At 46.4% G+C, this 12,056-nt stretch overlaps 1 protein-coding gene across 1 annotated transcript; it reads right to left on the bottom strand.

Moving 5' to 3' along the window:
* Positions 1-3,825: 3,825 nt before the first annotated feature.
* LOC143396397 (L-threonine 3-dehydrogenase, mitochondrial-like) lies at positions 3,826-11,652 on the bottom strand. Its single transcript, XM_076852256.1, has 8 exons — positions 11,463-11,652; positions 10,290-10,332; positions 9,111-9,181; positions 7,910-8,059; positions 7,649-7,821; positions 6,527-6,617; positions 4,889-5,158; positions 3,826-3,965 (listed from the first exon to the last, which is right to left on the bottom strand). Exons 1-8 carry the CDS (start codon positions 11,650-11,652, stop codon positions 3,826-3,828), a joined length of 1,128 nt encoding a protein of 375 aa, XP_076708371.1.
* Positions 11,653-12,056: the final 404 nt, after the last annotated feature.

The raw sequence follows: 12,056 nt of genomic DNA on the forward strand, positions 1-12,056 counted from the left end.
TTTATTCCATGTAGGTCTTTTCATGAGAAAATGCTCTTTTTACCATTGTTTTTAGGTGAATTCTTTACATTCAATGAATTATTATAGTATAAAAAGGGGGAGGAGACTTGACCCTTAAAGAGTTCACAGTTACATGGATGTAAAGGCTCTGTCCCAGAGAGTGTTAGGCTCTTTCAGCCAATAGAAGTTGACCACACCTGAAATGTTCTTTACAGTTTCATTTGTGATAGTAAAAGACTGGAGAGTCCGGAATTAGTAAGTCAATTAAATATATTCTGGTACATTCAGTCTATGAAAAGTTTTGCAGCTTTTAAAATAAATGTGGTGGGTCTATTCAAGCTGCTGACCTATGTTATTAAATAAAGTCATGAACACAACATTTGTGCTTTAGGAAAGTAAGGGATTACGCACACAGGGAAATATGAATTGTCTTTACTGAATGGAAATGTTGAAAACTGCTTCCTACAGTTACGTGAACCCTCCCATGGCCAAAATTCAATATTGATAGGATAGCTTGACTCCTTAATAAAACAGTCTCCAATCATTCATTTTAAGATTGATTTTATGTAACTATGTATCTTGTCATGGTCACCTCTAGAGAGGGAAATGGAGGGGTAAACTAAGCCCCCCTTTTCCTTCCAAGTGCTCCTTCAGATCACTTCCACAGAAAGGCAGCCTTTGCCAGTAAAACACTGCGTCCTCCCCTGCTACCTGGGACGGAAAGGGGTCTTAGCTTCTGGCTTTAGTCTAAAGGGTGAAGGGCCAGAAAGAATGGTCCCTGGAAACTGCAGCCTTCAATTTCTCCTCTTCTTGGCCACCTGAGGTGCTTCTATAGATTTCCAAAGATTAAAGAAATAACTGGATCAAAAGGTGGTTCCATTCCCAGTTTTCCAAGGAGTCTCCATACTGCTTTCCAGATTGGCTGCACCAATTTGCAGTCCCACCAGCATGTGAGTGTGTCTTTTCCCCACATCCTCGCCAACACTTATTGTTGTCTGTATTCTTGATGACTGCCGATCTGACAGGAATGAGATGATACCTTAGTTTTGATTTGCATTTCTCTAATTGCTAGAGATATACAATCAACAAATATATGAAAAATGTTTATCATTTTCTGAGAACTGTCTGTTCGTGTCCTTGGCCCATTTATTGATTGGGTTATTTGGTGTTTTTTTTGGTGCTTAGCTTTTTGAGTTCTTTATATAACCTAGAGATTAGTGCTCTCTCTGATGTGTGAGGGGTAAAGATTTGCTCCTAAGATGTAGTCTCTCTATTCACCTCACAGATCTTTTTTTTTTTCCCTCTGAGAAGAAACTTTTTATTGATTCTTGATTTTAATGATTTATTGATTCTTGATTTTAATTCTTGTGCTATAGGAGTCTTATTAAGGAAGTTGAGGCCTAATCCCACATGATGGAGATCATTTGACCCAGCTATCCCACTCCTCTGTCTACATCCAAAGGACTTAAAAACAGCATACTGCAGGGACACAGCTACATCAAGGTTTATAGCAGCACAATTCACAGTAGCTAAATTGTGGAAACAACCTAGATGCCCTTCAGGATATGAATGGGTAAAAAAAAAAAAAAAAAAAATGTGGTATATATACACAACAGAATATTACTCAGCAATAAAAGGGAATAAAATCATTGCATTTGCAGGTAAATGGATGGAGTTAGAGGAGATAATGCTAAGTGAAGTTAGCCAAATCCAAAAAAAAAAAAAAAAATGCAGATTGTTTTCTCTGATATAAGGAGGTTGATTCATAGTGGGGTAGGGAGCGGGAGTGTGGGAGGATTAGATGAACTCTAGATAGGGCAGAGGGATGGGAGGGAAAGGGAGGGGGCAGGGGGTTAGACAAGGTGATGGAATGTGGTGGTCATCATTATCCAAAGTACATGTATGAAGACACGAATTAGTGTGAATATATTTTGAATACAACCAGAGATATGAAAAGTTGTGTGTGTAATATGAATTGTCAAAAAAAGATTAAAGGAAGCCATTCAGAACAAATCCCACAAAGGGCCCCAAGCCAAGGTTCTCTGAGGAACTGAGTGGAAATCAGGACCAGAGCCTAAGAGCACAAGTCACCCATCAGCTGCCTCTTCCCTCCTCAGAGGAGCAAAAAATTAACTTCTTGTTCTAATAATTGAGAATAAGTTACAGGAACTAAAGAACTACTTCCAACCTATAAACAATAAGAAATAAAGTAGCTTCCAAACCCAAGTATCTACACAATGTCCATGGCATTTACCTCCCCTTCAAAGCTAAAAACGGCCAAGAACCTGATGATTGTCCCTCACTGGAAGGGTTAAACAAGATGCCGTCTATCCATACAGTGGAACATTTTTTAACAAGGACAATCCAAGTTCTGCCACATGGATGAAGCTCAGGAACAGCATGCTCCATCCAGGAAGCCACTCACAGAAGAGCGCATTCCAGAGGTGGCAAATCCAGACACAGGAGCAGGGGAGTGGCTGCCTGGGGTGCAGGGGAGGGCATACCTGTAGTTTATTTATGGGATGTTGAAATGTCCTAAAATTATACTGTATTGATGGATATACAACCCTAACATTGAAAACATTGATATAAGGAGGTTGATTCATAGTGGGGTAGGGAGCCATGAACCATAATCTTAAATGAATGTATTTTATGTGAACTGTATCCAACAAAGCTATTAAAGAAGTTCATAGTCTACACATGTAAACTTATATACTAGGAGGAAAAAAAAGCTATATTGATATAACTAATGACTCAAAAATTTCTCCAGTTAAAGGTCAAATAGACTTTAAACCCAGGAATACCTCCAAAAAACTCACATTAACAATTCAAAATTCCAAATGCATAATTGACTTTATTGTCATCAACACATGATCTATAGAACACCTTTTAATTCTTCACGTTATCCAAATACCCATAATTTTCTGAGGAACGGGGCATTTCACTTCCTGGGGCCTCTTGAGGCAGCCGGAGACTGACTTGCATGTGTCTAGAGGCTTCAGAGCCACTCCTCTGCAGGCTCAGTCTGAGGAAATGGGAAAGGGCAGAACAAGAGAGGGTTCTTTAGAAAATAGCATTGGCCGGGAACTGGTCTAAACCGGGGGGCTGAGGCAGGATTGCTCCCACTGCTTAGTCAGCTGGGTAGAGCCCAGAAACCTGCACCCTTAGACAAACTCCCCGGTTATGAGACAGGGCCAGCTCAGGAGCTCTAGTCTGGTAGATCCCTCCTTGCTCACTGACAGGAGGGGTTCAGGAATGAGAGGGCTACTCTTCTCTTGCTACATCTTCATAGATATTCTTGATTTCCCGCAGCTGTACCTCTTGCAGCAGGATAAATTAGAAGTGATAACCTCTGAAGAGTTGGAAGGCAGTGATCATGCATCAAGCTCACACAAAACACAAGTTTTATGTTCTGGTGGGATGATGCAGAATAGCCAGCGTGTCTTTGGAAGTCTTTAAAATGTGATCTTTGTTCTATGGTCAAGAGAATAATGGAGTCTTAGGAGTGATATGTAAACTGGCTTTCATTCAATACAAACATTACATACTTCCACCTTCCCAGAAATGGTCACCTTGTCGCTACAGTCTGTGGACTCTGCCGCGTGAGCATTTGGACCCGTTTAGGCACCCAGCAAAGGTCGAGAAGCCCTCCCTCCAAACCTACAACATCTTAGAAATGCTTAAACTACTTCCACCCTCCACCCAGTAGTTCAAATGAGCCGCCGAAACGTAGTCCAATCAGCCCTTCGACTCTAAAGAAAGCAGGTTCCCTGGGGTCCTGTCTTCCCCAGGCAGGCAGGACACAAGGGCCCCCTCTCTGAAGCCTCAGTTGGTCTGGGCAACTCTGGTGTCAGAACCATGGAAGTTCAGCATCTTCGTCACCAACTCTGGAAGATCAATGTCGTGTCTCCACCCCCAGTCCTTCCGGGCATTGCTGTCATCCAAGTTCATGGGCCAGCTATCCGCTAGGGAGAGAGGTTATTCAGACTCTGGATTTGCCAAAGTTCTACAGCGTTTTATGTGAAGGTTGATTGTACAAGGAACAAAAAAAGCAGAACAACTACTATACACACACAGTCACCATCTTGGAAGGTCAGACTAGACTAGACAACTGCCGTCTGACACTGATTTTCATGTTAAAACCCCTCTCTCTCATATATATAAATATACATATACATATATATAAATAAATATATATGGTATATAATATATCATATATTTTATCACATATATAATATATATCATATATTAAATATAAGATATCTATATCTTAAATCTATATATAAAATTATATATATATAATTTTTTTTTAACCAAAGATTGAACAGGGACACTCAATCACTAAGCCCCATCCCCAGCCTTTTTTTATATATTTTTTTTAATTTTGTTTAGAGACAGGGTCTTGCTGAGTTGCTTAGGGCCACACTAAGTTGCTGAGGCTTTGAACTTGTGATCTTCCTCTCTCAGCCTCCAGAGACACTGGGATTTCAGGCATGCACCACTGTGCCCAGCAAAACCTCACAGTTTTTAAGGGAGGAATCTTATACCCAACGAGGAAAATTAAATAAAAAAGTGGCAGTTAGAGTATGCGAAAACTTAGGGCTGCTCCCATACTTTCTGAGTTGCTTCCTTTTCCCCTTGTTTTGCATTTAATCTGTAAGATGCTGCTGAGCCATTCCCTTGGAATGGAATCATTTTACCCACTTAGATCATATCTCAAAAATCAAAGCATCTGCTAACCAGCTCAACAGCAGCTGATTCTGTAGCACGCATCTCGGCCGGGGTGAGAGCTGCATGCTCCTTGGCCTTCCCCGGCTGACGTCCTCAGGACTCATGGTGCACGCCAAAGCTCAATTTTGACTGTGCTGGTTGGCAGTGGTTGACCCACCTATGGCCTGCCGCATAGGGTCAACGTGGTAGGTGATCTGGAACTCCGGCAGGTGCCTGCGGACCTCCTGGGCCAGCTCCTCAGGGGTGAAGCTCATGGCGCTGATGTTGTAGGTCCTCATGGAGAGAGACTCTGCGGGTGCATTCATGACCTCCAGAGTGGCCCTGAGGCAGTCGTTGATGTACATCATCGGAAGCCTGGTGTTGGCCTTCAGGTTGCACTCAAATTTGCCCCTCCTTGTGGCCTCTTGGAAAATATGGACTGCGTAGTCTGAAAGAGAATCCGTCTGTGGGTTTTTCTATGTCAAAACCATGCAGGAGCCTCTTGGACCAAGGCAGCAGCTCTGTAATGTTTTAGTCCCAGAACCTCTTCAGGCTCTTAAAAATGTAGGACTCCCAGAGATTTGACCCATGCAGGCTCTATCAAGATTTACTGTCTGACACAGGTCAATGAAAAATTTTAGAATGTAAACCAGTAAGTTCTAAAATGATATGAATAACCTATTACATATTGATATGTGTGATATTTTATGGGAAAAAGAACATCATTTTCAAACAAAGAAAGTTTACTGAGAAGAAGAATCTCTTGTACATTTTAAGAAACTCTGGAGCTGGGTGCAGTGGCGCACGCCTGTAAATCCCACTGGCTCAGGAGGCTCAGACAGGAGGATTGTGAGTTCAAAACCAGCCTCAGCAAATTAGCGAGGCCCTAAGCAACCTAGCAAGACCCTATCTCTAAATAAAATACAAAAAAGGGCTGGGGTTGTGGCTCAGTGGTTAAGTGCCCCTGAGTTTAACCCTTGGTACAATTAAAGCAGGAAGGAAGGAAGGAAGGAAGGAAGGAGGAAGGAAGGAAGGAAAGAAAAGAAACAAAACTCTCGGGTTTAGCAGGAGATAGTTGAAGCATCTACCAGCTTCTACATTCAGCCTGTTCTGCTGTAGCACACACCTCTGGGAAACTCCATGGTGGCTTGAGCGGGGGGAAGGAAAATGGCTAATAATGTCCCTGTACTGATATGCGGAGTGCTGACCCCTGGATTCCTTGAAAGAATCTCAAGGAGGCTCAGAGGCCCCTGAGCCACACTTGAAGAGGCTCCACATGAAGGTAGGAGCTTTTCTAAAGTGATCAAAACCAAAGTCACCTTTAAAGTCCCTCAGGTTTTGTCAAGTAGCTTTTATACTACACCTCAGGACCACTGGACGGGGAGGATCCCCGACATGACGGTTGCTGAATGTCAGCACGCCTGAGTCCAAAATAGCACTACTTAGGCCCTTTTCAAATGGGCAACGTGCAGGGTCCATTCCAGCCAGCTGTTCTCTATTAAGAAACAAGGGCTGTATCCAGGGAAGCTGATGGGGGTCTTCTACATGGCAAGTCACCCATCTGTCCTCGAGCAGTGTCTGTTTCACCCCAGCACTGTGGCGGCAATGCCAAGCTGATTGCCAGCTCCTGCATGTGCCCTGAGCAAGGGCAAGTCGATAGGGTCTGCTGTGCACAAGAGCACACACCTGGGAGAAGGCAAAGAAACTGCAGGTGTTCCTTACACACTAGAGACAGGGCCCTTCACCACCAAGAAGACGCTTGCGGGCAATAAGTGAGCCTATCTTACCTATAAAAGAAACCAGAAACCCTTCTTACCAGTTGTTCCTCCCCCAGGCTCCGAGTCAGCAGAAATGATCCCAGGGTACCTCAGGCAGCGGAAATCTAACCCGTACCGGTAATAATAGTACTATGAGAAAGAGAAAGCTGACTCAGAAAAGGACCTTTAAATCAGATAGAACAAAGCCCAAAAAAATTTTTTTTAAGTTTTTTTCTTTTTCCGAACATCATTCCATACAGCTATATTAAAATATTCCTAAAGAAAATGAAGAGTTTAGAACTTCCTAGAGTCATTCACTCATCTTGAGCACTCTTCTGTCTCTATCCCAGAGAATCACCATCGAGGTGACCCACCAACTCGGCCAACAACCACCCAGCCTCCAGCAGGGGTCTGCTACCTTTCACTGCCCTGAGCCTGAAGGGTCCATCTGCTCAGGCAGCCTGGCAAAGAGTGGAGGGGAGGGCAGAGGCCAGAACAGTGGCCAGACCCAACAGCCAAAGGATCAGATGTTGACTCGAATTTACTATAGAGGCCAGGCACCTGGTGCACACCTGTGATCCCAGCAGCTCAGAGGCTGAGGTAGGAGGACTGGGAGTGCCAGGCCAGCCTCAGCAACTTAGTGAGGCCCTAAGCAACTCAGTGAGACTATGTCTCTCAATAAAATGCAAAAAAGGGCTGGAGGATGGGGCTCAGAGGATGAGCACCCCTAGGTTCAATCCCTACCAAAACAAAAAAAGAAAAGAAAAGAAAAAAATACTAGAGAGATATAAAGACAGAGTAGAAAAAAAAAAAAAAAAAAGCTTGAGGTTTTCCAGAACACAAAGTCATCACCAATAACTAGGGGTACTGGTCGCCTAGAACAATGGTGCTCAGGAACAGGGCTACAGCAAGCAAAGGCTTCGCAGCCACTTACCGTTCAGGAAGTGCCCAGTGTCACTTACTGCTCAGGATGTGCCAGGCCCCAGGGGGTCCTTAGGTGCCTGCCACTTGGCGAACACAGCAGGGAGGTAAACGTCCCTGGGGGCGGGGCGGGGGAGGGGCCAGCTCCCCAGGACCAAATCAGCAGGTGCTCACTCGGTCACTCCAGGCAGAGTGGGAAAGGAAACTGAAGGGAACAGACCCGCTGCGTTGCGGGGCAGCAGCCTCCCAGGGGTGCTTACCTCTCCCATGAGCTCCATGTGCACCTTGGACACCCCGTAGATGGTCCTGGGCCTCTGGGTGCAGAGGTCAGGGGCTGGGTTTCGGGGAGAGTTAGGTCCAAAAACCGCGATGGTGCTGGGCACAAACAAGCGCAGGTGGTACTCCGTCGCGATGTCCAGGACGTGGTGCAGCCCTGAGGGGCAGGGTCATCAGAACCGCAAGGACCTCTCTCACCGAGGAGTGAGGAGCCGGAGAGCGGACCAGGCGGGCCGGACACTCACCAGTGATGTTCACGGCTCGTGCCGAGCGCACGTTGGCCTCTCCCGCGGCGCTGAGCAAAGCGCTGTAATGGAACAGCCAGGTGATGCGGTGGTTGACCACGATCTCCCGGAGCCGCTGGTAATCCAAGACATCGGCATAAATGAAGGGGCCTACAGAACACAGGCGAGCAGGTGGGGATCTGAGGAGCCAAGCAGCCCACACACCTGGTGAATCCCGCCGGGATCCGCAGGTAATAATAGCTGGTGCTCCTACAGGGACTGGTCTGGGCCAGGAACTGAGCCCCAGGTGTAGTTCACCTTCTCATAGCCTTGGAGGTAGACACATTTAACCGGTGAGGAACCTGAGGCACAGAGAAGTTCAGCAGCTGCCAGGGGTCAAACAGAAAATAAGTGGAAGAAGCCGGGTCACCACTGGGCATCTGCCACCCCCTCCCTAGGCGTCACTGCTGATGCCAACTCCAGTCCCTGGTCACCTCATTCTGCTTTCAAGCTGCAGATTTCAAAAGAAATAGAGAAGTGGATTTTTAACAATCCACTTGGTACAGAAGAATCCTAAGTCATCAGTTCTCCCTATCTAATTACACAGGAGGCAGAGACAATTCTGCTCAAGGCCAATGGAAGACCACCCCCACCCCCCAGCAGCTTGCTAATCTGCCCAGGACACATAGAAAAAGGCCAAGTCTGAACCAGGAAGGACTGACAGACAGGATGGAATGCTTATGAGGCAGTAGACAACTTCACAAGAGGAGCTTGAGTATTTTTGTGTGTGCGTGCCATAGCTTAAGAGCAATTCTACCTTATAACATCCCAATTAATATCTCCAAGTTTTTAAAGTTCTTTTTTCTCATCACAGAACTTGATCTGTTTGTCTACTTTGAGCCAGTAAGTTAACTAAAAATTCAAAAGACAGAAATACAAGTTTTTATTCCAAAGATATTACTCTAAATTATATCAAAAGATATTATTTTGAAACATCAAATGATTTTTTAATAGCTGCTGCTATTCAAGTGGTTAAAAAAAAAGAGTTCCAGCAGCATTAGAAATATCAAATATTTTAGGTGGCACAATGTGTCTCGATAACTTTCTTTGATCCACAGACCTGGATAGGGGCTGTTGTGCACACTGACTCCATGAACCATATCTTTAACCACACTTTGAAAATTAAAGATAAATATAGCAGCAAGGCCTATTGATCACTTACCACGATGTAAGACATGATTGGGGGGTTTCTTTATGTCTGACAAAATCACATTTTCCTCCCCAAATCGTTTCCTAAAGGGAAAATCAAAACACAAGTCAGCAACCTGGAGGATATAACAGCTTCTGCAAAAAAAAAAGGAAAAAAAAAATCTTTTAAAATAGAAGCAGCCTCCTTCCTCCTCACCTGGGACACACCTTGCTTCTCTCATGCTCAGGCCCCTTCCCCACCCAGCCTCATCTTCTGTTTCTCTTCTCACCCCACTGTCAACGCTATGTCTGTCACCGGGTTCTCCCCAGTATCCCTGTCACTGACTTCTAAGTCAGAAGCCCAATTCGGGGAAAGTTCCAACGATAGGTCTGGACACTTGTTCCAACAAACAAACAAACACGTGGACTCTGACTGGTGAAGAGCAGGAGAGGACTGGAGTCGGCACAGCTGCAGCAGGAGGACCAGCCCCGTCTTCAGGAGCACCGGCCCGGGCTCCTTTCCCGGGTTATAGACAAAGGAACCAGAACCGAGCCCAGTCAAACAGGGCTGGTCAGACTGTGGTCTGGCTGATTGTTGTCTCAGGACTGGTTAGAGGGGCTTGTCAGGGTTAGTGGTAAGAGAGTTGCTGTTCCCTAAAGGGTGGTTTTGACTCACCACAAGATGTTTATCAGTCAGACCTCTTGTTCCTACAATCCAAGGTGACTGCCTCAGAGCAAAGGAGACAGATGCAAAATGGAAACAGAGATGCTAAGATGTAAAAAAACATCTGCAGGCTCAAGTCAATGAGTGAAGTGTTTTTAACCTAAGCCGCCTGCCTGTAAGTCCTGCTGCGTCTCTAGGGGGTCACATTTTTGTCCCACTCTCTCCAATCCCACACTGTTCCTTTCCAGTTTCTAAAAATGCTTCCCTCTGATCCCAAACAACTAAAAGCCAAATGATCCATCTGGGACGAGTCCCACTTTGCCTAAGAACGGAGAAAGAGGGCAGAGGGCCAGTGGGAGCAAGAGTCAAGGGCCTGCATTGGTCTGTGACACCAGGAGGCAAAGCAAGATGTGGTTTAAACAGCAACATAGGTGCCACATCTTAAAAATGGGAAGGGACAAGAGGAAGGAGGAGATGGTTAAATGGTGCTAGAGATAAAACTGTACTTAGGAACTCAGGTTTCCAATATCAAGTCTTTAAGGCTCTTACCTTAAAAGGTTAGCAAGCCCCACTCCCAACTGGCCAAGACCCCCTAGACAAAAAAGAAAAAACAATAGTGAAACTTCAGAAACCTCGTGAGTTCAGGGATTCCCAGAATGTCATGAACAAACCGACTCTTCCTCAGCCTGGGAGGATGAGATGAAGTCCTGGGTTCAGCCGATGCCACTGCTACTGACTGTGCCACACGGCGCGGCACTCAGAACACGAAACGACGGCCACCCAGCCAGGCAGAGGCCAAGGCAGACACAGATGCCCCAGCCAAGGGGGTGTCTCAGCAGAGGAGAGGGGGAGGAGGAGCCAAGGCTCCTGTGCTGCAAGTACCAAGGACATTCACCACCAGCCTTGGCACACCTTCTGGTGGGATCTGAATCCCACTTCTATTCTCACTGAGCTGGGCTAGGAAGGGCAAGGGGGTGGGCAGCAAGAAGTCCTTTGAGAAGAGGGCAGACAAAAAAAACACTCAATGGGGAGCCCCAGGAAAGTAAAAACTGGATGGCATCAGTTTCCTAATTTGCAGACTTAACAAAGGCATGGATAATACGGCATCAGGAATCCCACTAGAATGCATCATTATAACGCACCAATAGAAAAATGTAGAGGGGGAAAAAGCCGTGGTTAGGAACAGGAAAGCCAGGGAGCTGGGAGCACATCTGGAGACACCCAAGCAGCAGTTGGACAGAACAGAGGGATTTCCTGCCAGCTCCTATTACTATGGCCCTCAAACCCTGGACATGCTTCATGAGGGGGGTGGCAGAGAGTGAGAAAACCACACACACACACACACACACCCTGTGAGGAAAGTGGGAGGACAGTGATGCAAAGCCAATGGAAGAAACCTGGCGGAGGAGGAGGAAATAAAACCTGTCAATCAAATGAGAGCGGGGCTTGGGCCAGGGGCAGCACGAAGTCTACAGTGAGAAGGTGCAGAATCAGGGCTGGCACACTCAAGGTAGGGCATCTGGTGACAGTGAGGTCAACGGCGATGAGGTCCAGGACAGATGCTAACTTACCTGCTGCAGCGCCTTGTTTCCCAAGGCCCCGGACCTGGTGACACGATAGCACGTCACATGTTCCAAAAGGAAAGGCAGCTACGCAGAGCAGCACCAAGAAGGTGAGATTCAAGCCAAGACAGGGAGAAGAGGAAGAGGGGGAAAATCCAACCTGTAATCAGGATCCGCGGAGGGTCTGCTTCAGAGGAGGTGGCAGAGTGGAAGCTGGCATTCTCTGAGATCTGTGAAGAGGAGTTGCCCAGACACCGGACTGGCAGGACAGACGTCCAGCAGCTGCAGAGGGGCCTCTGCACTGCTCCACGGGCCACAGCCATGTGCCTCAGCATCCCGATGATCTGCATTTGCTTTTCAAATGTGCTGCAGGAAAAGGGAGCAGAGTCCACTAGGTAACCTTTCCTTCTTCCAGCCCTGGAAAGAGCTCCTTAACTGAAATTAACAATATGATCCTCAGCCAATGAGCACAGCCCTGACTGGGGATTCAGGATTTGCATGAAGAGACTGCTGAGCTGGCCACAGGAAGCCAGTCCAGGGCCTGCTGTGAGTCAGGCCCCTGGCGATAAAGGCATGAAAAGTTGCTCACACAAAGGCCAGATTCAGAATGGACCTCACAGTGCTGACAACAGGTCCTACTGCAGAGAGCCACCAGCCCTGAGAAGAGCCACAGTTTATCTTCAGCCTGTCCCCGCACCATCTGAGGCGTCAAACAGGCCCCAGACTGAATAAGGGTGCCCTGCTAATCTGGTAC

The sequence above is a fragment of the Callospermophilus lateralis genome, chromosome 4, assembly GCF_048772815.1.
Source record: "Callospermophilus lateralis isolate mCalLat2 chromosome 4, mCalLat2.hap1, whole genome shotgun sequence".
NCBI lineage: Eukaryota > Metazoa > Chordata > Mammalia > Rodentia > Sciuridae > Callospermophilus > Callospermophilus lateralis.